At 45.1% G+C, this 25,821-nt stretch overlaps 1 protein-coding gene across 2 annotated transcripts in view; it reads left to right on the forward strand.

The window, feature by feature from the left end:
- ELOVL5 (ELOVL fatty acid elongase 5) overlaps window positions 1–25,821 on the forward strand; it is a 66,566-nt gene that overhangs the window by 32,966 nt on the left and 7,779 nt on the right. For both annotated transcript variants that reach the window (XM_028722602.2, XM_028722601.2), the window contains exons 2-4: window positions 7,874–7,939; window positions 10,726–10,913; window positions 16,574–16,651. In XM_028722602.2, coding sequence (XP_028578435.2) covers window positions 7,882–7,939; window positions 10,726–10,913; window positions 16,574–16,651 — 324 coding nt within the window. In that variant the 5' untranslated portion in view covers window positions 7,874–7,881. The remainder of the gene's footprint in view (window positions 1–7,873; window positions 7,940–10,725; window positions 10,914–16,573; window positions 16,652–25,821) is intronic.

Here is a 25,821-nt window from a genome sequence, read left to right on the forward strand (position 1 = left end):
CTGTATGAGGAACAAAAGAGGGGGAGAAAAACCAAGGTTACACGCCTGTTCAACAGGGTAGATGGCAACATTGTCGACGAACAAAGAAAGTGTGCAGGGTGAAGCAGGAACAAACAAAGGAGGCTTGGGAGGAAAGATGAGAAGTACAGTCTTGAGAAGATTGAGACTGAGACAACAATGAAGCGTCCAAGCAGAAATATTGGAGAGACAGCTGGAGATGTGAGGTCGGGGTGAGGGAAATGCTTCAGGGGGAGCTGTGCCGAAGACCTGGTGTATCAAAATCTCCAGCGGACTGCCTTGAACTAGGAGAAAAGAATCCTAACAAGACAGCAAGCATAGATTAAAGCCTTTCATGCCTGGATGTGGGTCTGTTCTGGACTGGCGTCTGAGCCACAAACACGAGTTTGAACTAGCCAGAATTTATCCTTTGATCATGTGGCTTCTGACATCTTTTCAAAACTCTTCCGCAAGGCTAGCCTGCCATTTCTGTCCTGTGACTAATTGTACCGTGCTGAATTTCCCAGTGTAATAGTTATACTTTTGAACTCTGGCAGAGGAGATGTTGTTTGGCTTGGAGGATTGCGAAAGTCATCTTAATGGGGAGAGATGTGGTGAGGTTTTTTTGGTTGGGTTCATCTGGACTGCATTCTGCAGATTACCTCCTAATTCTCAGGGAAGTGCTTTGGCTAGCAGCCTCTAACTTTGTCAGAATCACTTACGGCTTTCATTCTCCATGTGAGGCAGACCTCCTGCAAAGGCACAAAGGGTTTCCAGGGGAAGACAAACTCCTTTTATAATACCTTCCAACCAATATGAAGGAAGAGATTGCACCCCGTGCCTTTTTTTCCTCTTTGTCAATAAGCGACGGAGTCTTATGTACTGGAAGTTACTTTTACATCCTTGCGAGACTTTTGTCACCTCTAAGCAGGCACTTCCTTTCCCAGTTCTTATTACTATATATTTTTTTAGAAAATAATGTCCAAACAGCACATGAGAGTGGCATACCCGTGTCTTTAAATGCAAGGTGGCCTTTCAACAAAAATTCTAGCCAGGAAATCAAAGCAACACTTTCTTTGCAGCGAAGGAAGAATTGGGAGTAGACTTTGAGTGCACTCCCAATTCTTCCTCCTTTTATATAATAATAATAATAATAATAATAATAATAATAATAATAATAATACCCTGCCCATCTGGATGGATTTCCCCAGCCACTCTGGGCATCTTCCAGCAAAATATTAAAATACAACAATTCATCAAATATTAAAAGCATCCCTAAACTGGGCTGCCTTCAGATGTCTTCTAAAAGTCAGATAGTTATCTGACGTGAGAGCGTTCCACAGGGCAGGCGCCACTAACGAGAAGGCCCTCTGCCTGGTTCCCTGTAACTTCGCTTCTCACAGTGAGAGAACCGCCTAAAGGCCCTCTGCCCTGGACCTCAGTGTCCGGGCGGAACGATGGGGGGTGGAGACACTCCTTCAGGTATACTGGGCCGAGGCTGTTTAGGACCTTTTAGCTGTGGTTTGAACTTTCCCATGCCTGATATCATATATGACATCAAGCCCTGCAAAAGTGGATGTGGTTTATGCAAAACAACATGGCGGACCACCCTGGGGTTTCAGAGGGACTCCACCACAAATCTTAAAGGGCCAAAGGAGTGTGGAGGTAGGAGGGAGGAGGTCTGGAGCCTTTCCCCAAGTCCCCCCCTCCTGCACACATAATTGGGTTCATCCTACTCATCCACAGAATGTCAGAAGACAATTGCTTCCCACTGAAGCCTCCTTAAGAAGGGTGGGCCTTCACATAATACAATCCTTGTTGCAAATATCACGCACTATAGCTGGAAAAAGAAAGATAATAAAAAGAACCATCACTGTTGCGATGTTCCTGTTTTTCTTTGCAATTTCTGTCGTGACAGTCAGCTTTTGTTTCCTCAGAGTCGGAGGAGACAGCAAAATATCATTTTTCTCCCCGTTACAAAAGAGAATGAGAGTTGTATTTCCAGAAATCCCTGCAGTTTCTTGGAAAGGGAAAATAAAAGAGAAAAAGGAGGGACTGCTGGCACTTGAGCTGGTGGATTATTTTTTTAATGGTTTATTTGTTAATTCAGATCCCAAACGTTATGTCCACATATTTGGGGATATACGTAACACACACACCGACACAGTCTCTTGCTCTCCATTCAGAACACAGCAGCAGATGTTAGGAGTTGGCACAAGTTGAGAGAGAGAGGGGGAAAACATATACAAAACACTTTTGTAACAGCATAGCTAAGGCCTCCGCAGTATATGATGGTGGTAGCAGGTTCACATTTTTAAAACACGAGCCAGCCCCACCCAGGTATAATGCAGGAAGGTGGGATAGTCAACTGAGATTGAAAAACAGGGTCAATGGGGCAAGCAGGAGCACCAAAGCCTCCCAGAGAGTTCATATTTTTAGACCTTTTCCCCCCACCCAGGCTCTTTTTCTGAAAGTAGCGTTTTATTTCTTTTTAAAAAACTGAATTCAGTTTAAGCAGTGGTTTTGCTTATATTTAGATGTGAAAGCCCAGACATATTTGGAGAGGAACACAGATGCTATATACCATTCCCCATCCTCAGAAAATGATCTTTTTAAATATTTTTTTTGGGGGGTAAAACTCTAAAAGAAAAACATTGGGGGGGGGCACACTGAGGAAAAACCTCCAACAAAGTAGTTTCTCTATTGGAATGAGTGAAATGCTTTGAAAGACAATATTTTATTCATTCAGGGTGTGTAGTATGAAGAATTTTATATGCCAAGTTTTTAAAAAATGTATATAATGGTGTATTTGATGCATTACACTGTATACATTTTCTCCATGTTCTCCCCACCCCACCCCACCCCACTGAATGGCTTTAGAGACCTTGCATCTCTTAATACATATACAAATAAATTTACACAAGCACAAAACCATTCTGGCTTATTCCATAATGGTATTATGTAACCAAATCAATCATTGTCAATTCAGCCAAGTGAGATGACCACATGGAGATTCAGGTGGCAAGTGGATGACTCACCTGTAAATGTTCTCCTCCCCTGAGTTTCTAATTACAAGGGGAAAGAGGACTTTCTTATCTCAGTTTGTTTTGCAAATAATATATATATTTGTATGCAGCCTTTACTATGTCATGCTATACTTGTTTACACTAGTAAACTCAGTTTATATTGCACAAGCATGGACACACACTGCTGTTAGAAGATACCTTCCTCCCCCATGATCCAGGGATCTGGTGAGACAGTGGACACCTCACAGCTCATGTGTGTTTGGGCCTTGTGTTGTGCTGGAATGCTTGTCTCAATGGCAAAGGAAATGTCATGCTCTGCATATTGACTGCTTAGTTTTGGAATAATGCCCCTTCTGCTTCCCTGCCCCCGGAAGCAACTTGGGGGATCCCATTCCAATTGTTAACTTTTGTGAGTGTGAGCCATTTTGTGACATACCTATAGAGAGATGTGCAAATACCTTATGTTTCACACAATCTTCTAATTTGCACGTTCCATGCCTCTAATTGTTTTGAGTTATACTTCCAGTCCATTATCTTGAGGGAGGAAAATTAAAGTCCCATTTTCCATTATTCTAGAAGTCTCTGTACTTTGGTTCAATTGTGTAGCAGATCTAAACTTTCTAGCTAATGTTGTTGAAGCCTGTTAACCATTTCAGGGAGGATTTCCATGTTATCTGTGGCTGGACAGGAGTGTGCCCCCCCCAAATCAAAATGTATCAGCAAAGTTCATGCTCTTTGTAAAAACCATAGAATTGTCGAGTTCATCATTCATTCTGATTTGTTTGTGGGGAGGCTAAGACAGTGTTCCATCAAAGCAGTTGTTGTCCCACACTGCCCACTTCATTTTCCTGTCACTTTCCTTGCAGCTAAAAGTTGGGAGGGGATTTCGGGAGAGAGGAGGAATTGGTTAGTTGTGCAAGAGCTTCAAATCACCTTTAATCATCCAAGCTTAATTTACCAGCATGTGATTCGATACTACCTGAAATTAGTGACCATCTAGAAGTGTCGTGGTCCTGACATGGGGTAACTGTGCCCCTGAAGGAGCAGGTGCACAGCCTGGGAGTCATTTTGGACTCACAGCTGACCATGGAGGTGCAGGTCAATTCTGTGTCCAGGGCAGCTGTCTACCAACTCCACCTGGTACGCAGGCTGAGACCTTACCTGCCCGTGGACTGTCTGGACAGAGTGGTGCATGCTCTGGTTATCTTCTGCTTGGACTACTGCAATGTGCTCTACGTGGGGCTACCTTTGAAGGTGACCTGGAAACTACAACTAATCCAGAATGTGGCAGCTAGACTGGTGACTGGGAGTGGCCACTGAGACCACATAACACTGGTCCTGAAAGACCTACACTGGCTCCCAGTACGTTTCTGGGCACAATTCAAAGTGTTGGTGCTGACCTTTAAAGCCCTAAATGGTCTCGGTCCAGTATACCTGAAGGAGCATCTCCACCTCCATCGTTCTGCCCAGACACTGAGATCTAGCAGTGAGGACCATCTGTCGGTTCCCTCACTGCGAGAAGTGAGGTTACAGGGAACCAGGCAGAGGGCCTTCTCTGTAGTGGCGCCTGCCCTGTGAAACACCCTCCCATCAGATGTCAAAGAAATAAACAACTATCTGACTTATAGAAGACATCTGAAGGCAGCCCTGTTTAGGGAAGTTTTTAATGTTTGATGTTTTATCATGTTTTTAATATTTTGCTGGAAGCTGCCCAGAGTGACTAGGGAAACCCAGCCAGATGGGTGGGGTATAAATAATAAATTATCACCACCACCATCATTATTATTATCATTACCTGAGTTTCATTTCATGCAAAAAAATGTGATATTCCCACTCCTGAGTATATATACACAGTGGTACCTCGGGTCACATATGCTTCAGGTTACATACGCTTCGGGTTACAGACTCCTCTAACCCCGAAATAGTGCTTCAGGTTAAGAACTTTGCTTCAGGATGAGAACAGAAATCGTGCTCCAGCAGCGCGGCAGCAGCAGGAGGCCCCATTAGCTAAAGTGGTGCTTCAGGTTAAGAACAGTTTCAGGTTAAGTACGGACCTCCGGAATGAATTAAGTACTTAACCTGAGGTTCCACTGTATACATTTAAAATGGGTGTGGGGACCCTGCTATTGCAAATCTGGGGGGGGGGGGACCCCATCCTTAGTATAGCCATATTGCTGTAGTGTGGATTATGTCAATCTTGTTAAAGTAGCCAGTTGCATACTCTTATTCCTGGGTTGAGCAGAGCAGAGCTGAGAAAGGGCATAGTAGTTCTGTGGCATTATCCAGCATCGGGTGGGGGTGGCTGTTGTTTAGAGAAATACAGTGAGAAGGGATGAGTACTTGCTTTCCCACCCATGAGGGGTGGAAACAGGAGACACTTGGGGGTGGGTTTTTAGCTGCTGGTATATGGAAATCTTCATGTCAAAGGTTGAAGCAGCTGAACAACATCGCTGAGGTTATTGTGATGTGTGAATGAACAACTGCAACAAATGCCCTTGGAATACGCTGCTTTCCTTTTAACAATTTAATATTGATTTTATCTCAGCATGGGCCTGTGAAACCTTTTGTTGCTGTGAATCTTACCATTTCTTCTGATACACACACCCTGTTTGATATGCCCTGCCTGGTCTTGTCTAAATGTAGCATTGCTGGCTACTGAGAGATCTCAGTAACATAACTCTACAGCTCCATGAAATGTGAGTTCTTTGCATAGTTCAGGGTTGGCGGGGGGTAGGAGCAGGACTCCCTTGTGTGGCAGTAACTGGGAATTGGTGGCCGTGACGAGGGGTTGCCATATGTCCTCCTTTTCCAGGTCACGCCCTCTTTCTTGTGGGTTTGTAAAATGAGAGTCGTCATAGCGATCCGTAGTTAAAAGCGGAAAGTCTGCAAACGTATCCTCTTTTTTGCTCTTCCAAATAAGGCAACTCTAGCAGTGTGAACAGCTCAAAAGTTGCAAACTTGCACAATATATGGGACAGACCTGGGAGATACAGTGCGACTACTTTAGGGAAAGAATGTAGTTCTGGAACACTTTACAAAGAGGAGTATTTTCTTATTAACCTCCATGTTGATTGTGCTTTATTATTCTGTGCCTGCATCCCATTTAGTGATAGATAACATGTGTACGTGTGTGTGTGTGTGTGTGTGTGTGTGTTTGTGTGTGTGTGTGTGTAGCTGCCTTATACTGGTCCATCTATTCCAGTAGAATAATACAATTTTAGAGTTGGACGGAACCCAAGGAATGCAGGAAACCCAACTAAAGCTTCCATAGCAGGTGCCATCCAACCTCTGCAAAAACTTCCAATGAAGGTATTATGTACTCTGCTTAGCAATGCTTCATCAAGGCAGAAGTTTTCCCAGTTGCCTGGGATCCTTTGAACTGAGGATGCCAAAGATTGAGTCTCTGAATGCAGTGAAATGGTTCTTGACTGCGCTTTGGTCTCTGCCGGTTAGGAAGATGTCAACACAGCACCACAAGTGTTGGTGCTGACCTGGTAACTGGAGACCTGATCTCTCTCTTTTTCCCCTTAAACACACCCACCCACCTCTGAACATTGGTGCAGAAGCAGGCAGCAAAGAGTACCCTCACTTTCAGATGCTGCAGAGCTGCATGGTTTTGACAGTGTCACCCCTCCTCTATGCATACTGTCGAAAGGCGAAGTCCCAGGAGGAGTTTACTTGGCAAGCTTGGTTCTGCTGTGCTTATTTGGAAGGTGGCATTAAGTCATTATAAGACACTGTTTATTCTGCTGTGTTTAAACTTGGTCTGAAATATCAGGGCTGCGGGTAAGCTTTATTTGGCAACTCTCATCTTTTGGTTAAATGAGCTGCTGCTATGGTTTCGCTGTACATAGACTTGTTTTGTTTTGTGCATACATACAGACACACACACACACACAGAGAGAGAGAGAGAGAGAGAGAGGGAGAGGGAGAGGCCAAAAAGTGACTCAGGATTATTTATAAAGTAGGAGAGGAGGAAGGCAGGTGAAGAGTCCCTTTTTAATTATAAGTATTTCCTGTGTAGCTACGAGCTATAAAACAAGTTCCTGCTGCATCTGTTTCAGGCTTTGACTTGTGAATATTGTTTTTCAGTATCCAAGTAAAGTAGAGATGGCTTCCATTTTATCTCTTTCCTTGTATGCTGCCTTCAAGATGGCGGGAGATGTTTTTAAATACGTCTTTAGGGATGTAAACTTTATGATGTGCTCTGTTCAGCGTCAGTGTCTTCTCCCATTATTTGTGGTCTTCCTGCAGCTCTTAAGTACTGAATGCAAAAGAAGTCTTACAAAGTTACACCATGCTTTAAGCATTTGAAACTCCATAAGGAAATGTGTATCTAACATAACGTTTTGTGGAATTTCCCTAAATCTCCTTTAAGCCTCCCTTGCGATAAGTAGAAGAATACCATTTATAAATGCACATTTGAACTAGTATAGGCTCCTTATTTGTGTCCTGGCTTTGGGAAATGCAGAAAGTCGTGTTAATACCACGATGTGAGTGCGACAGCACTCTTTCCACCTGTGATTCAGAGGTATACTGACAGTGGAGCAGCCTTCAATGCCAAAGATGGGCTGCAATCCCCCAAATATTCCTGCAGAAATCTGCCAAGTGTTCAGAGGAATACTTGGGGAGCCTGTGGCCTTCTGGTTGTTGCTGGACTCCAACTCCCATCAGCCACAGGCAGTGCGGTCAATTCACAGGGATGATGGGTGTTGCAGTCTAGCACCATCTAGGGAGCCATGGATTCCCACACCCACAAATGTATCTCATGCTAGTTTAAACTGTTTCCCGATAGCAGCATTTCCATAGAAAAGAGCAAAATAACTGTTTTCTCCCCATCTTCCACGCAGGTTGCACAATGACGTCTCTGGATGAAACGATCAATAGCTACCTGGACGTTTGGCTTGGACCCAGAGGTAGGTGGTTTATTTGGGAGAGGGTGGGCTACCTAGTTCCTGACTATTTGCCAAAGGTTTTTATGTCTCTGAATACAGTGACATTTTAAAACCCCTCTTAATTAAGATGTTGTGTAGTAGTCACTGGAATGAGGACTGAAATCCCTGCATGGTTGGTTTTTTTGCTTTGCTTTGCTTTGCTTTGGCTTGCAATGGATACAAGTGCTTTATCAGATATATACTTGTATCATTGTTGGAATTCAATACAAGGGCTGTTCTGATTTGTGCCACTTTAGGTAGCTATACCTTTTGGAGAGGTGGCCTATAATTACATTAATAAATGAACTCCCCAGCAGCAGCATCAGTGAGCGGCTAGCATATTTCTGCGCTGAATTCTTCTGTGTACAAAATAGCTCCTTTTAAGACTCCGCCTCTGTGGTTCTGTTCCCATGGAAAGCACAGTCACGAACAAAACGAAACAGTTGCCCTTTTTGTGTGTTTGCTTAGACATACTGCATTTGAGGCACCCTTGCTGATCTCACCCTCTGCATCAGCTGAGTTGGCACAAAAATTGAGCCCGCATGTTCCGGTGACCCTGCGGGGTGAGAATTCTGTAGTGACATTTGGTACTGACGTCAAAAAGGAAAACACATGAATGAGGCAGCCCATTTATATTAGCATATGTTCAAAAACTCCTGTCAGTTAATAGACTCCTAAACATAACAAGACAGTTTTACAGCTATCAGAAAATATGAAATTGCTCTTGCATTTGGCGTATGTTAAACAATTGTGGAAGCAATCTATCCAAACTGAACCACTGAAATGCCATTGATATCTGTGGGAAAGATAAAAGCTCATAGTGTAGCTTAAATGACAGAACACACAATCCTGCATGGAGTAAACCCCAAGTTTGGTGTTCGAATTTAGCCAGGCACCCGGCATGTTTTGCGCCTGACTTTTGACCACTTGCGACCAAGTGAAGATGTCCTGAGCACCAGGAAAGCACCTGAGATCTTCACCATCTGGAGGTGCATGCTTGGGGATCATTGGATCTTGGCTGTAGAATTCTATCAGTTGTAGAATATCTGCACAGTCAGAATGAATTTCAGGAACCAAAATGCTTTTTCTGTGCAGCAGGAGCAGTGAACAACATCATAGTTAATTGTTGCAGCTTGTCTTCACTGAGCCCACCCCACTGCCCTGCTCACAGTTGTGAAGAATATCCCTACATTATGAATGGTCTGTGTCACCATTAAGAAAAAGAGGTTGGAATAGGTCAATATATTTGTGGGCTGTCCCTGAATCAAGTGACTTTTCTTTAAGTTCTCAAAGCTCTTAACCTAGGTCAGGGTTGTCATCTGAGCTAGCCAGATGTTTAACTGAGAATCAATCCCAGTCATTTCCATCCTTTGAAAAATAAGACTTTAGAGCAGGGTTTCCCAAACCTGCGTCTCCACCTGTTTTTGGACTACATTTCCCATCATCCCTAGCTAGAAGGACCAGTGGTCAAGGATGATGGGAATTGTAGTTCAAAAAAACAGATGGAGACCCACATTTGGGAAACCCTGCTTTAGAGCCATCTTGCTCAAAAATGGCAACTAGACATTCTGTTTTGATGACTGTAATCTTGGTTTAAGGAGCCATTTGGCACCTAGTTTCTAACACTGCCCTAGTTTGCTTCCTGGTGTTTCCACTTATAAGATCTGAGGAGGCTTCTGCTTATGACCTGTGCATGTTGCTGTGCATTAGAACAGATAGCATTATCCTAGCTGGACCAAAGTTCTGATGGTGTAAGACTGGGCTCTCCAGATGGGCTTCCGCTTTCATCAGCTCTGCCCATTGGCCATGCTGGCTGGGGCTGATGGGGGTGCTATAACATCTGGAGGTCACCAAGTTCCCCATCCCTGGTATAAAGCAGCATCATATCATCAATTTGCTTAACTCTACTATGACACACCCATGGGAATGAAAGATTCTCCAATTTTCTTGGATCATCCCCAGGTTTCCAAAACATCAAAGGCCCCTCCCCCCCCAAGAAAGTGCAACTCCTCAGAATATATTTTTCAGATTCAACAGCAAAGCTTAATTGTGCGAACATGGGATCTCGGATCTCTTTATAATATTTAAGCACTATTTAAAATATTTACATTCTCCTTATTTTGCCACAAAGCCTGGTAGTTCAGATGGGTGGGAATCAATAAAACCGAGGAAGTGCCAACTTGAAAGGTGAGGCGAGCATCATGGCTCTCACAAAACCCATCTAATTTCAGATAATGGGAGTAATGGAGATGTCAGGAAGGAGAGAATGAAAAGTACAGTAACTTGGAATATAAAAGCACCGGGTATCAAGATTTGAGAGAGAAGTAGGAAAGGCCAGTGTGTCAGGTACCTCTTCAGGGAGCAGCACTTTTGTAAAGGGAGCATAATTAGTTGTTTAGCAACAGAGCAATTAAATAAAACCTCGCCACGGGTGTGGGGGTTTGTGTGCAATTCAGAGCAACGGGCTTTTCTCACTGTATCTCCCAGCTATTATTCCTTTGGCTTCTCTTAGGAAAGCCTTGCTAAAGGGGGAACCAAATCTCCGCACACACCAGAAACCACTAGCACAGATTGTCCTCCCAACTTCCTTTGGTCTGAAATGTTGGTATTGAATCTGGTCAGACGCTCTGGAGCAACTGCTTCCACAACATGCATAAATGTGCACCCTTCCCTTTCCTAAGAATGAATATTCCGCCAGTCTTAAATCTCAGAAGTCTTTGAAATTGCCTTAATCCAGATAAAAATGTTGCCTTTGTGTTCCGTTTCAGATCCCAGAGTAAAAGGATGGTTTCTCCTGACCAATTACACACCTACCTTCATCTTCACCGCCTTATACTTATTAATCGTATGGTTAGGACCAAAGTACATGCGGAACAGGCAGCCGTTCACCTTTAGGGGTATTCTAGTGGTCTATAACCTCGGGCTTACGCTTCTGTCCCTCTATATGTTTTATGAGGTAAGAAATGAAGAGGCTGTGCATTTTTCTCGCATTGCTTGTTCCATGCTTTCGTACAAAATATCAGGTTCAGGAGGCCTCTCTGAATAATACAGATTCAGAAGACTTCTAAAAGCAACTGGGAATGGCTCCCACCAAATCTCTGTTTTTGCAAGGAGTTCCACAGGGCAGAGCCTGCCACACTAAAGGCTCGGTCCCTGGTGAAGTGGCAGAAAGGATGTGAGGGGAGAGAGTCTTTGTGCTGACCACCTCCATCGCAAGGATCCTTCAGAAAGGGGTTGCTGCCAGGAACATTATGTGCAGGTGTATTCTGATGAACAGAATGAAAGTTTATGAGTCGTGGTGGAGGGGAGAGCATATGCGTACAAATTCAACAGAGCTTTGTTTGTTTGTTTTGTTGCTATTCTATATGATTTATGCTGTATTCGTGATGTTCCATTATGTTATTTTTATCCTTTGTTTGTAAGCTTCTTTGGGATTTATTTGAATAAAAAGCAGCATAGAAATAGAATCAATCAATCAATATCAAATCCATCAATTTAATCAATCAATCAAAAAGGCCAGTCAAACCTCAGGGGTGTGTGGGACCACCAGCAAATGCCCCATCAGCGATCAAGGTGGATATATTTGTCTGGAAGCTTGGGCATCACAATCCTTGTAATATATTTCCGTCTCTCTCCCCCCACCCCCAGCTTTGGTAAACTTTGACCAATTGTGACTCCTAAAAAGTTAACCATTATAGTCGCACAGTTCATACATTTACAGGCCACCAATGCCTTTCTGGTGGCAGAGGAACATAGTCTTCTAAGCTCATCCTGCAAAAGCTTTGCATGTTTGACCGTAGCACTTACTTCAAGTGTGGTTTGGCAGAGAAAGTGGCTTATACATTCCTGAAATAAGTGAACAAGCAGGGCCGTTCCACGCATGGCTGAATGCACAAAACCCTTGTGCCGCATTTTATGGGAGATGTGTGGTTAAGTGACGGAGACCATAACCTGCTCCTATGGCACGGCAAGCAGCTCGGAACACCAGAAAACTGCATGAAATGAGTTGCTAGCAAACGCATCCTTTGAATAATAGTTATGTAGAATGCTATGATATTGGAAACGAATGATGTTGTTGTTGTTGGGGAATTATTAGCATTTACACAATACCATAAAAAGAGCAAACTAATCTACAGGAAATACAATAAAGAAAGAAACTAAAGGAAGAAGGAACAGGAAAAAAGAAACTACTCATTGCTTATATTGTAACTTGCATCCCCTACAGAGGAAGGTGTGCCCTCCCAGCTCTCACCTGGCCCCATCCATCTCTTCCCACAGCCTCTCCTCCCTGTGGTATCTCTCCTTACCCACCTCTCACACAGGGTTCTCAAACTGTCCTCCCCCTTATCTGTATACAGTTCTTGTTGTTTAGTCGTCTTAATCGTTTTCGACTCTCCGTGACCCCATGAACCAGAGCATGACTTGGAAACTCTCACTTTCTTCTCAAAGCTTCTCTTTTTTTATGTCCATGGAGTTTTCTTGGCAAAATACTGGAGTGGTTTGCCAGTTCCTTCTGCAGGTGGATCACATTTAGTCTAAACTCTTGGCTATGACCTGTCCGTCTTGGGTGGCCCTGCACGGCATAGCTCATAGCTTCTCTTGAGTTATTCAAGCCCCTTCACCACAACAAGGCAGTGATCCATGAAGGGGATACAGTTCTTACCAAAGTACAAGGAGATAGAATAATAATATGAGAATAACAATAAACCACCGAGGGAGATAAAAGTTAAAAGAGTAAAAAGAAGAAAGACATAGATAAAAGGACCTCCAGCTACCAATCTGTCAGTTTTGTATTCGATATTTCTTGATGCTGAATCTAGGTTATTCAATTATTCCTCCCCTTGCTAGATTTTGTTTTTCCAGCCTTCCATCCAGTGCTCTCCAGTTCCATTATCAGTTGCTTTCGGGGGGGGGGGCGGGCATGGCATGTTCTTGGTTTGCACAGAATGGCCTTTCCTTACCTGGGGAGACAAGGTTTGTTTTCCCATTCTATAAAGGTCTGGAGGCTCTGTAGCCTAGTTATTCTGGCTTTGGTTGGTACCTGAGTAGGATGTTCATGCGAAGTGTTCTAAAAGATCCCGGCTAAAATGGGAACAGGAGCAAATGTGCTAGAATAGGAGTTCAGAATCTTCTGCAAAAGTGGCATGACAGTCTTAAGCAGTTTGTTCCCACTCCTTCTCCCTGCAGGAAAAACCTCACAACAAACAGCACTTCTCTCAGGAAGTTAGATACCTAACTTTTTATATTGCTTGGGAAATGCCTAATTTTTGCAGATAAGACAGGAGCAGTTTATTTGTTTAGAGATCATTAGTCTGCATTTACTTTTCCACTTGAACATACTTGCGGTGTCAAAGTAGGCCTTCAAGTGAGATAGCGGCATCTGTGGCATGTGTTCCAGAGCAAATATTTTGGCACCAGGATTACTCGCAGTGAACACATCTACGCAATCCTTTCTCCTTTAGAACCTCACAGGAATGCATCCCCCCCCCCCACTTCTGATTTTTAATTTGAAGGGAAATATCTGGCTGAACAAATAACTTCAGATACTGTGTTTGGCTTTCAAGGTCATGTTGCCTTAGTAGAAATGGTACATTTTAAAATGTACATTTTGCATGTTTTTTGAAAGCAAAATTAAAATCTGCTACCTGCTCCTCCCTCTGTGACACCCACCCACCTGCTATTTTATTTTTTTAAATCCCTTGTGTCATTGCTAATCACATTGTTTACCTGATGTGTGGTTAGACCCTTCAATCAGTAGCCAAGGCTCAACAGAATATAGTAGACTAGTTAATAATGCCAGTGATTTGCAAGACTGGAAAAGGTGGGGAAATCTTGACTTCTGTGAACAGATAATAATTTAGGATGCTGTAGTAGTAAGGGGCTTTCTAAATGGTGGGCACAAATCTGCATTATGTATAGAAGGGTTTTCTTTTGTTTTGTTTGACAGCAAAGACAAAAGCACACATACACCAAACTGCTGCTGCTGCAGAGCTTGTGGGAAATCCTGTAGGGAACAATTAATGGTCAAGTCCTCCTTCCCATGTGTGCTGAAGCCTCTTTGTCATTTCAAATGTAAGATGAGATAACTACAGAGACTGAATGCAGTGGCAGCAGGAATGGACAGCAGGTTGCTATGGGGAACTTGCAAACTATAAATGGAGAACGTCTTGTTTGTGGTATTCCCAAAGCCAGAGTTTCTTGAGAAAGTTTGAACGGAAATTCTGCAGATAATGATTATGCTATCATTGGGTAGTACTCCCACCCCCACTCCCCAACAAAAAGTTAGAGTATCTTGTTTTCAAAATACATGTTTTTATTTTTGTACTGGAAACAAAGCAGTAGTTTTATAGTGAGGTTAGGTGGGGGGAATGCCAAATGAGAGCTGCTTATTACATTGCATTTATATTTTTGTTCCACCCTCTTCATCCAAAGAGTTTGGAAAGCATATTTAATTTTATCTTTCCTGCCACCCCCCCGCAGTTTTATCCACCCAACAGCCCTGTTAGGTAGTCCAGGCCAATAGAAAGTGACTGCCTCTAGGCCACCAACTAAGCTTTGTGAATATGAACTGACCAAGTCCTGGTTCAGCCACAAGAGCTATATCTGATTTCATAAAAATGCAGAAATCTCAGCTGGAGAAATCTCAGGCATGCTAAAGCAATGAGTCTTGCACATTTAGAACTGTTTATGGAAACCAGTTGACATTCACTATATGTGCACTCTAAATGTTGAGGTTAGTCCTTTGATTTTAAAATGCTGTGTGTGGTTTTTTTTTTGGGGGGGGGTCAACGAAGATATATTACATGAAGTTCTAGATAAACATTTTTCAGAAGACGTTATCTAAATTATAAAGCCTGGCCTCTTGCCTTGAGTTTTGTTTTGTTTTGTTTTGCTTGCTGGCCCAGCCAAGTCAATACTCCTGAGATTTGATGAGTATTTTTGTCAAATCTAAAATTATATTTTCATGTTTTCTTGTAAGGAAGCTTCTTGTGGTCAAGTCAAGAAGACTTGAAATAGAAGTCTGATGGAAAGACTGTTTCCGAATCAGACTCTACTCTTATCCTGCTTTTATAAAAAGGCCCTTTTAAAGATTATCAATCCCCCCGACAAGAGTTGCAGGCTATTTCAGCATTGTGATGTGTACATACAGTGGTACCTCGGGTTAAGTACTTAATTTGTTCCGGAGGTCCGTTCTTAACCTGAAACTGTTCTTAACCTGAAGCACCACTTTAGCTAATGGGGCCTCCTGCTGCTGCCACTGCGCCGGAGCACAATTTCTGCTCTTATCCTGAAGCAAAGTTCTTAACCCGAGGTACTATTTCTGGGTTAGCAGAGTCTGTAACCTGTAGCGTATGTAACCTGAAGCGTATGTAACCCGAGGTACCACTGTATCTCACTTTTACCTCTAGGCTATTGGATAGCAGACATTTCCAAAACCTGACTGAGTAGTGCATGATAGGGAATCTCATTCTCAAAGGCACCTCTGTCCAGCCCTTGGGAGGCAACACCCACCAGCAGCCCTACTCTGTGCCCTCCTTCAGTGAGCTCTTAGAATCATAGAGTTGTAAGGGACCATGAGGGTCATAATCTCAGGCTCATGGATTCAAGCCCCACATTGGACAAAAGATTCCTGCATTGCAGGAGGCTGGACAAGATGACCCTCGCTGCAATGCAGGAATCTCAACTAAAGCATCCATTATTCCAATCTCTGCTCCATCTTCCATGTGGCAGCCTGTGGTGATCACACAGGGTCCCCAGACGTTTAACAGTCTATTGATCCCTGTGCCACCACTGTGCTCGCTTCCCCGCTGCCACCAACCAGTTACTCTGTGGTGAAACACTGAGTCTAGTCAGTTGTTAAAAATGAACCAAAAAAACCAAGTTTATTTTACAAACATTAACAAATTTATGGTTTCTCCGATAATATTCCTGTCAGTATCTTTAGTTTCTTTACCGGCCTATACCTTCCTAATACCTTCTGACTGATTATCTCAACTGTTTGACTGACTCCTCTTAACAAATTCTCTCCCTCTCTCACACCAGACTAGCCCAACCCACAGACTTATCTTCTCTGTCTCTCCTAACTCCAGACTGTCTCTTCAGCAACTCTAACTCCTGACTTCTCCCCTTGGGTTCCCATTGGTTAGTCATTTTACAATTAGTTAACCCTTTCCTTATGGACCCAGTATGATGTCACACACCTAGGAGGGCAAACGCCACACAGCCCTTTAGATATATGAAGTTGGCTATCATATCTACTCTCAGTCTCCTCTTTACCAAACTAAACATTACAGATTCCCTCATAGCATTTGACTTCCAGACCCTCAATCACCCTCCTCTGCTCACAATCTGGCTTGTCAACATCCTGCTTAAATTGTGGCACCCAGAATTGGACACAGTATTCCAGGTGTGGTCTGACCAAGCCAGAATAGAAAAATCCCCCTCTCACTCTCCACTCTTTTAAAAGCTGTTTTTTGCCTCCAGCATCTAATGAAACTGCTTTTGGGGGACTTTTACATTAAGGTCTTGTGAATATGACTTTGATTCTTTTAAGTTCATTTTTTAAATATGTGCAATGTTGTCAATGGGCTTCTTTCTTTTTCTTCCTTCATTTAGCTGGTGACAGGAGTATGGGAAGGCGGATACAATTTCTTCTGTCAGGATACGCACAGTGGAGGCGAAGCTGATATGAAGGTAACATTATAAGCTGACTCTACTGTTTTGCATTGCTTCTTGCATTTGGAGCGAAGGTCAGTACAGTTCTTACATATTTGGGAAGGACGTGTACCCTTCTCTGTTATTGCCAAAGGAAAGGCTTTGCTGTAATTTGCATGCTTTGATAGTGCCTTGAAAGGAAAGTTAGTGCATCGTCACTAAATCCATCTAGTCCATCCGGTGTTTCCCAAACTTGGGTCTCCAGTTGGTTTTGGACTACAGCCCCCATCCATCCCTGATCTGCTAGCTAGGGGTGATGGGAGTTGTAGTCCAAACACAGCTGAAGGCCCAAGTTTGAGAAACCCTGATCTAGACATATCTGAACATAAAGGAGTAATGCAAGCACCCATTGTTGATAACTCAAGGCTTGTAAGAAGTACAGCCCGCTCTGTTCTGTGTATTGCTACTTAACGTATGTTTTCAGTGGATCTCTCTGAAATTCCTAGCTTGAAACTCCCTCGTTTTACGAGGAGCCTGTCTCTGTAGGGTGTGTGGGAAATGCATGTAACTGCAATTTGGCTTACTGGCACTGAATAAAGATACTTTCCTGGAATAAAATTGTGCTTTAGTTGGTTGAATTCATCAGTTGGCCGTGCCACGGGTGATTTGGTACACTTAAAAACTGGTGCACATCCCTTCCGTCGTTAACAAGGAGATGGAGATGGCAGTGCTTGCTCCAAGTTACTGCATTGGTTTAGGAGCCATGCAGATAAATATTCAGGAGGCAATTGAACATGTTCTCCTTCTGTCAGCTGCTTTCATTTGTAGCATTAAAGGATGCTAGACAAGAGATAGAAATCACTGTCCCAACTTAGCCAGCCATGAATCTCTGGCTTAACTCCGTCTTGCGCATAGAGCCAAGTGAAGGGTGGTTAAATGCTTTGGGTTAGTCAATATCTATAAGCCTAGCCCTACCACACAAGGTTGTTGTGAGACTAAAATGGGGGACACCGCTTCTAATATTGGATAGCTTTAGCATACTCAAGGATCAAAAGTTTTGTGTCTCTTTTGTAGGAAATGTATACATTTCTGGGCATTCCACAGTTTTCCATTTTGAGCTCTTGATGCTGGAGGTATACAAACTTTTGCAAACGAAAGTGATAATTTAAAGAAAGCATGAAAGCTTTTCACTAGCTTGAATTGCAAAACCTGCTCACTGTTTGGACCTAATAAAGGTACTGCCCTGATGTAGGTTTTTGGATTTCCAACCACGCCCACTATGGACCAACACAGCTATTGGCTATCACTTCCCCTCCCCTTGCCCCACTTCGCCACAGGGTGAAGGAGATGCTAGACTAGTAAAATCAGCCAAATGGCATTGCCATGGGTAGTGGTGAGAGAAAGGGCAACCATTCAAAACACAACCCACCCCCTTGCTCATGCATGAGAGTTGAGTCGTTCTTCATCCAATCCTTGGCTCTCTTAATGACCCGGTTCCTCCTGAAAGAGATCCGTTTCCCGTAACCATTGTTCCCAGCAGCAGGCTGTCACTCCTAGCATTGTAGTGTGGTCAAGAGGCAGGCTGGGTTCATTGTTCTCCGGCTGACCATGAGAACTTCTGGGACTTGGTTTGCGTTATACAGTAACTGAATGGGAACTTAGGAGATGGTTGCTAGAAACATAAGCTTGTGGTTAATGCAATGTGGCATAGAAGCCACTGTGCCATAGAAATTCTAATTTACCTAGCACAATTCTCCCCTAAGGAGCTCAGGGTAGAGCACATATGCGAGGAGATTTTGCTTCTAGCACTGCACCCTATGGAATATCACTATGAACATTTTCCACCCTTTTTTCTACAACATAATATAATAATAATAATAATTTATTATTTATACCCCGCCCATCTGGCTGGGTTTCCCCAGCCACTCTTGGCGGCTTCCAAGAAAAGATTAAATATACATTAAAACACCAGTCCTTAAAAACTTCCCTAAACAGGGCTGCCTTCAGATGTCTTCTAAACGTCAGATAGTTGTTTATTTCTTTGACATCTGATGGGAGAGCGTTCCACAGGGCGGGTGCCACTACCAAGAAGGCCCTCTGCCTGGTTCCCTGTAACTTTGCTTCTCACAGTGAAGGAACTGCCAGGTGGCCCTTGGTGCTAGACCTCAGTGTCTGGGTTGAATGATGGGGGTGGAGACACTCCTTCAGGTATACTGGGCCAAGGCCTTTTAGGGCTTTAAATGTCATCACCAACACTTTAAATTGTGCTCAGAAATGTACTGCGAGCCAATGTAGATCTTTCAAGACCGGTGTTACCGTATTTTTCGCACCATAGGACACACTTTTTCCCTCCTAAAAAGCAAGGGAAAATGTGTGTGTGTCCTATGGAGCGAATGCAGGCTTTCGCTGAAGCCTGGAGAGTGAGAGGGGTCGGTGCGCACCGACCCCTCTCGCTCTCCAGGCTTCAGGAAGCTATCCGCTAGCCGTGGGAGACCCAGCTCTCCCACGGCTAGCGGACCGCTGCGCTAATCCAGAAGCTTGGGGCGTGCGGAGCACAGCGCGCCCCAAGCTTCTGGGTGCCGGCAAGGTCTCGCTAGCCCTGGGAGAGCCCCACGACGTTGCGTGGCTCTCCCAGGGCTAGCGAAGCGCCGCGCTAATCCCGAAGCTTGAGGCGCGCGGAGCTCAGCGCGCCCCAAGCTTCTGGGTGCCGGCAAGGTCTCGCTAGCCCTGGGAGAGCCCCGCGACGTTGCGTGGCTCTCCCAGGGCTAGCGAAGCGCCGCGCTAATCCCGAAGCTTGGGGCGCGCGGAGCTCAGCGCGCCCCAAGCTTCTGGGTGCCGGCAAGGTCTCGCTAGCCCTGGGAGAGCCCCGCGACGTTGCGTGGCTCTCCCAGGGCTAGCGAAGCGCCGCGCTAATCCCGAAGCTTGGGGCGCGCGGAGCTCAGCGCGCCCCAAGCTTCTGGGTGCCGGCAAGGTCTCGCTAGCCCTGGGAGAGCCCCGCGACGTTGCGTGGCTCTCCCAGGGCTAGCGAAGTGCCGCGCTAATCCCGAAGCTTGGGGCTTCGGGATTAGCGCTCCGCTCAGCCTGCTTCCCGGAGCGCCGGGCGCCCTGAAAGCAGAGCTCCAGGCGCTTCGGGAACACATCCGCAGCATGGGGAGCCTTGCAGGAATTCCCCACAGGGCTCCCCACGCTGCGGATAGCAGCCTGCTGCCTGGCGGGTGGGGCGCCCTGAAGCAGAGCGCCCCTCGCGCCAGGCAGACATCCGCAGAGTGGGGAGGCTTGCAGGAGTTCCCGACAAGGCTCCCCACGCTGCGGATAGCAGCCTGCTGCCTGGCGGGTGGGGCGCCCTGAAGCAGAGCGCCCCTCGCGCCAGGCAGACATCCGCAGAGTGGGGAGGCTTGCAGGAGTTCCCGACAAGGCTCCCCACGCTGCGGATAGCAGCCTGCTGCCTGGCGGGTGGGGCGCCCTGAAGCAGAGCGCCCCTCGCGCCAGGCAGACATCCGCAGAGTGGGGAGGCTTGCAGGAGTTCCCGACAAGGCTCCCCATGCTGCGGATAGCAGCCTGCTGCCTGGCGGGTGGGGCGCCCTGAAGCAGAGCGCCCCTCGCGCCAGGCAGACATCCGCAGAGTGGGGAGACTTGCAGGAGTTCCCGACAAGGCTCCCCACGCTGCGGATAGCAGCCTGCTGCCTGGCGGGTGGGGCGCCCTGAAGCAGAGCGCCCCTCGCGCCAGGCAGACATCCGCAGAGTGGGGAGCCTTGCAGGAGTTCCCCAGAAGGCTCCCCACGCTGCGGATAGCAGCCTGCTGCCTGGCGGGTGGGGCGCCCTGAAGCAGAGCGCCCCTCGCGCCAGGCAGACATCCGCAGAGTGGGGAGCCTTGCAGGAGTTCCCCAGAAGGCTCCCCACGCTGCGGATAGCAGCATGCTGCCTGGCGGGTGGGGCGCCCTGAAGCAGAGCGCCCCTCACGCCAGGCATACATCCGCAGAGTGGGGAACCTTGCAGGAGTTCCCCACAGGGCTCCCCACGCTGCGGATAGCAGCCTGCTGCCTGGCGGGTGGGGCGCCCTGAAGCAGAGCTCCCCGCCCGCCGGACAGACATCGGCCAGCCCCACAAGCTTGGGGGACAGCAGGGAGGCGCAGCGCCACTATCCCGCTGTTCCTCGACCTGGTTCGGTTTCCCTGACCTGCTTTTGGGGGGGAAATAAAGGGGAAAATTTTTTCCTTTATTTCCCCCCAAAAAAACTAGGTGCGTCCTATGGTCCGGTGCGTCCAATCGTGCGAAAAATACGGTATATGGTCCTGGCGGCTGCTCCCAATCACCAGTCTAGCTGCCGCATTCTGGAATAGTTGTAGTTTCTGAGTCACCTTCAAAGGTAGCACCACATAGAGTGCATTGCAGTAGTCCATGTGGGAGATAACCAGGGCATGCACCACTCCAGTGAGACAGTCTGCGGACAGGTAGGGTCTCAGCCTGCGTACCAGATGGAGCTGGTAGACAACTGCCCTGGACACAGAATTGACCTGCGCCTCCATGGACAGCTGTGAGTCCAAAATGACTCCCAGGCTGCACTCCTGGTCCTTCAGGGGCACATTTATCCCATTCAGAACCAGGGAGTCCCCCACACCTGCCTGCCCCCTGTCCCCCCAAAACAGTACTTCTGTCTTGTCAGGATTCAACCTCAATATATGAAGCATCATCCATTGATTCCCTCTGGTGTCTTATAAATACATACAATTTTGCCCAGACTTCTCTGGACCAATAAGGTTAGACCTTGTCATTACTGATTTTTTATTTTTATACGACTGTCTGTGTTTGTAACTCTGTTTTCAGGATACTGTTTTATTGTTTTTATGTTGCATTATTGGACACCACTTAGATGTTTTTAAATACTGAGCAGTTTAGAGGTTCTCTTAAATAAAAAGCAAATAAAAAAGCTCATGTGGTGTAGGATAGGCTAAGAAATAGTAGCTTTCCCAAGATTAGTCAGTGAAGTTCATGGCTAAATTGAGAATCCTGGAAGAGCTTCTCCACACTCTTTCTTTCCTGGGGTGTTAGATGTTGAAGTCTTAGTGTGAACCCTATTAGAACATTTCTGAATCCTGCCAGGATATCCCAGACAGATTTCTTTACCTGTCAGTGTCCAGCAAGCAAAATGTTCTTATAAAAGCAAATCTGAAATTGGCCTGCAGTCAAAAGAACTGGAAAACCATGAAACTATTTTTATCTTGTCTCTCCCTCGGAACATAGTGCCTGAAAATTACATCTCCCATTATAGCCAGTGAACAAATAAGAATCATAATTGCCTAATTCCCTCATTTTCAGTTCCTTTGTTTCTTATAGTACTGAACACTTCTAAGGAAACACTTTTTGACATTTGCATGTGACAGTTTGAATGGAGGAACAGTAATAACTAGTGACAAAGAATGAAGTATCTCATATCCTTCGAGAGGACACTGTGAGACAGATGTAGTGCACAACTCATTATATAAAATGATAAAATTAGATCACAGACAGAAGCAGTGTTTTAAAACCTGAAAAGAAATGACCCTGTTACAAGTGTCTGCATTTCAAAAGCAGCAAGTAACTTCTTTAGTGAAGGCTACAAGACGATTCCACTTCTGTGTTGTTTTGCGGCATCCCAGGAAAATCAGCTGTCTTCTTCTGTTTTCCGTGTTAGTTTGCTTTAGCTGATGCAAATCGATAAGCTTATGCTTTTACAAGTTACCTTTTAAAAAAAGAAAAGAATGAAAGATATTTCAGATGTGTAGATGTTAAAAGCATGAGCAGTATCAACCCAGGTTTCTTTAGGACGCTGTTATGAGTGACACCAACTTGACTCAACTAAATTTTGGACGGCTAATTTAGTTAGTGGGACGCGGGTGGCGCTGTGGGTAAAAGCCTCAGTGCCTAGGGCTTGCCGATCGAAAGGTCGGCGGTTCGAATCCCCGCAGCGGGGTGCGCTCCCGCTGCTCGGTCCCAGCGCCTGCCAACCTAGCAGTTCGAAAGCACCCCCGGGTGCAAGTAGATAAATAGGGACCGCTTACTGGCGGGAAGGTAAACGGCGTTTCCGTGTGCTGCGCTGGCTCACCAGATGCAGCTTTGTCATGCTGGCCACGTGACCCGGAAGTGTCTCCGGACAGCGCTGGCCCCCGGCCACTTGAGTGAGATGGGCGCACAACCCCAGAGTCTGTCAAGACTGGCCCGTACAGGCAGGGGTACCTTTACCTTTACCTTAATTTAGTTAGTGGTGCCAAAACCCAGTAGGCCAAGGGTGGGGAACTGCAGGACCAGGGGCCAATTGTGGCCCTTCAAGTTTCTTTAGGACTTTTTGATCTGGTGTAGTCCCAGAAGTCCAATACGACATGCCTTTTGGGTTCTCATGCCTAGAGCTTTTGAAACATCACTGAAAGGTCAATCCATGTAATCATGCCAATGAGTTTCCTTTCTAACTTTCAGAATCTCCCTATCATGAAATTTGGGGCCAGTTCAGATCACAATCTTGGCCTGATAAACCATGTTTTGTTCAAATGGGAACGAGCCAATTTGGGGCCAGTTCAGATCACAATCTTGGCCTGATAAACCATGTTTTGTTCAAATGGGAACGAGCCATCCCCTGTATACATTCTCTCACCTGCTTGGGTGATTGTCTTCAGAACAGATGTCTGGGTTTCTTATACCAGAGTTCTCTGTGTCATCCAAACCAGAAAGGGTGATTGGCTCTTACCAAAGAACCAGATAGGCTCTTACCAAACCAGGAGACATAGCACCAAACAATGAGGTGTCTTGGATTTTGTGTGTGAAGCGTATGGGCTTAAAATGGACAGTAGTGTTCTTTCAATTTATTGAAAGTAGACTTAGCTGTTTTCTTCATCTTCCAACCAGCAGGTTAGCTGAAGTCTACACACTCTTCTTTCTTCTTCTTTTCATTGACATTATAGAAATAAGATTAATATGTTAGGGAAGAGATGATGTTATACGTTGAGAGGGATTCCACAAAATGGGGGACAGTATCATCATCATCAGATTTATGTGCATTGGACTGAAAATCAACTTCCTGTGGAGAGAAATGTGGGAAAGATTTCACGCCAAATAAAAGTTCTAATTTTTCCAAAATTGGCTCTTCTCCATACAACAGTGTGGATATCTGTTTGCTCACCTTTCTGAACTCCAGTTTGGTTTTCAAGTTCTCAGTGTCAGGCATGAGGTTGAACAGTTCCGTGTCCTGTAACATCATCTTAACACAGGTTTTGGCATGTTTGTGGAACAAGAATTCTTCGTGATTTCACATTACGGTTGCTTGCTTGCAGCAGTGTTTCTCTCCTTCCACATCAGCCCAATCTTCTGTGCCTCATTCTCCCCAGCCTGGAGGAAAGCAATTTCCTTTTAGGGAATACAGTAGCACAATCCTCTGTTTGTTGCTCAGATTGTTCTTCGGAGATCACAGTAGCAGTGTAGAGATTAAAACCTCTCCCCTGAGTGTCTTGGTGCACCTGAGGTACACTTTAATAGGCTTCTAAATCATTGCCTCTTTTGCTTTAGTCACTGTTTTGGTTTTATGACTACAATCCAGAGCATGCCTGGGGACTTAGGTCCTCCCAGAAAGCACCTTACTTTATTTTGAACAGCACACATGCATTGCCGGCTGTTTTCGAAACTTCCCTGTCTTGGGGACAGCATAGGAAGCTGCCTTCAACCTAGCAAAACTAACAACTCTCAGGTCAAGACCAAAGCCCTGCTGAGAACATAGAGCAAGTTCCCCTGTTCTGGTAACTAATGCACAAAGAGAAGGGTGACAGAAAGCCACATATCCCATTCACCAACCTGTACATCTGCTGTGTACTCTGGCCCAGCACATCCTTGGATGTGGGCACATTAAACCCTGTTCAGGAGGTACTATACATCTTTGTGGACGAGGCCTTCTCTCAGACATGACTGGCGCACGAGTCAGCATTTAAGGGGCCATGTTCAGTACCTAGAGATAAGAATGGAGAGGCCTCCTCTGCCACTCGGTCAGCATTGCCTCATGCAACTCCCACCTTCCTCATCTGCCTGTAACAGCCTGATGGCCTACTTGCTGCATCAGGTCAGAATGAAGGCAGCACTGGTACACTGGGCTGGAGCTGCCACTAAGTATTTGTGCCTTCAAGTATCTTTCAAGTTTGTTTTTTACAGTGGTCCTGGGGATAGCTCAGTCTGTTGAGCATGAGGCTCTTAAGCTCAGGTCCGTGGGTTTGAGGGCCACTTTGGGCAAAAGATCCCTATATTGCAGGGGGTTGGATTAGACCCCTCCCGTGGTCCTTTATGACTCTACAATTCTGTGATCTATATTTTATTATGTCTACTTAGTTCCAAGTCTGTAGACTTTACTGCTATTTTCTTATGACTACTTTATGTGAACTGCTTAGAGGTGTTTAAAAAATAATAATAATAAGTGGCTTATTCATTTTGATAGATGATGATAGATAGATAGATAGATGATAGATAGATAGATAGATAGATAGATAGATGATAGATAGATAGATGATAGATGATAGATAGATAGATGATAGATAGATAGATAGATAATAGATGATAGATATAGATAGATAGATAGATAGATAGATAGATAGATAGATAGATAGACAGACAGACAGACAGACAGACAGACAGATGATAGATAGATAGATAGATAGATAGATAGATAGATAGATAGATGGTAGATAGATAGATAGATAGATAGATAGATAGATAGATAGATAGACAGACAGATGATAGATCATGACTGTCACACTGTATGGCTGAGCACCCAGTAACCCAATTTTCAGTTGCCCCAGTGGTTGTTGAAGACCATCAACCAAACTTGGCTAAACCATTCTGCTGGCTCGCTTCCTGAGATCATCATTTCTGAACGATGGTGCTGTTATTGGCAAAGCATATCATGTAACACTAAGCAATTGTTTGCTCGTGACTTGTTGAACAAACCATGGTTAAAAGAACCTCAGAGACCAGACAAGCCATGATTTATTTCTGCAAAGCTTTGTTTCCCACCTCCTGCTCTTGCCTCATGCCTCTGTAGCTTGGCGTGTTCCACTGCACTTAATGCAAGCCATGGCTTCACATGCATCAGCCAAGCCATGGCTTTAAATAGTGGTTTGTTGCTACAAAATAACCAGGGTTAGTATGCTAGGCTGGATTCAAATGAATGACATAGCATTCTGTTTGAACTAGGCCTATAT

This window comes from Podarcis muralis, chromosome 3, assembly GCF_964188315.1.
Source record: "Podarcis muralis chromosome 3, rPodMur119.hap1.1, whole genome shotgun sequence".
Taxonomy (NCBI): Eukaryota; Metazoa; Chordata; class Lepidosauria; order Squamata; family Lacertidae; genus Podarcis; species Podarcis muralis.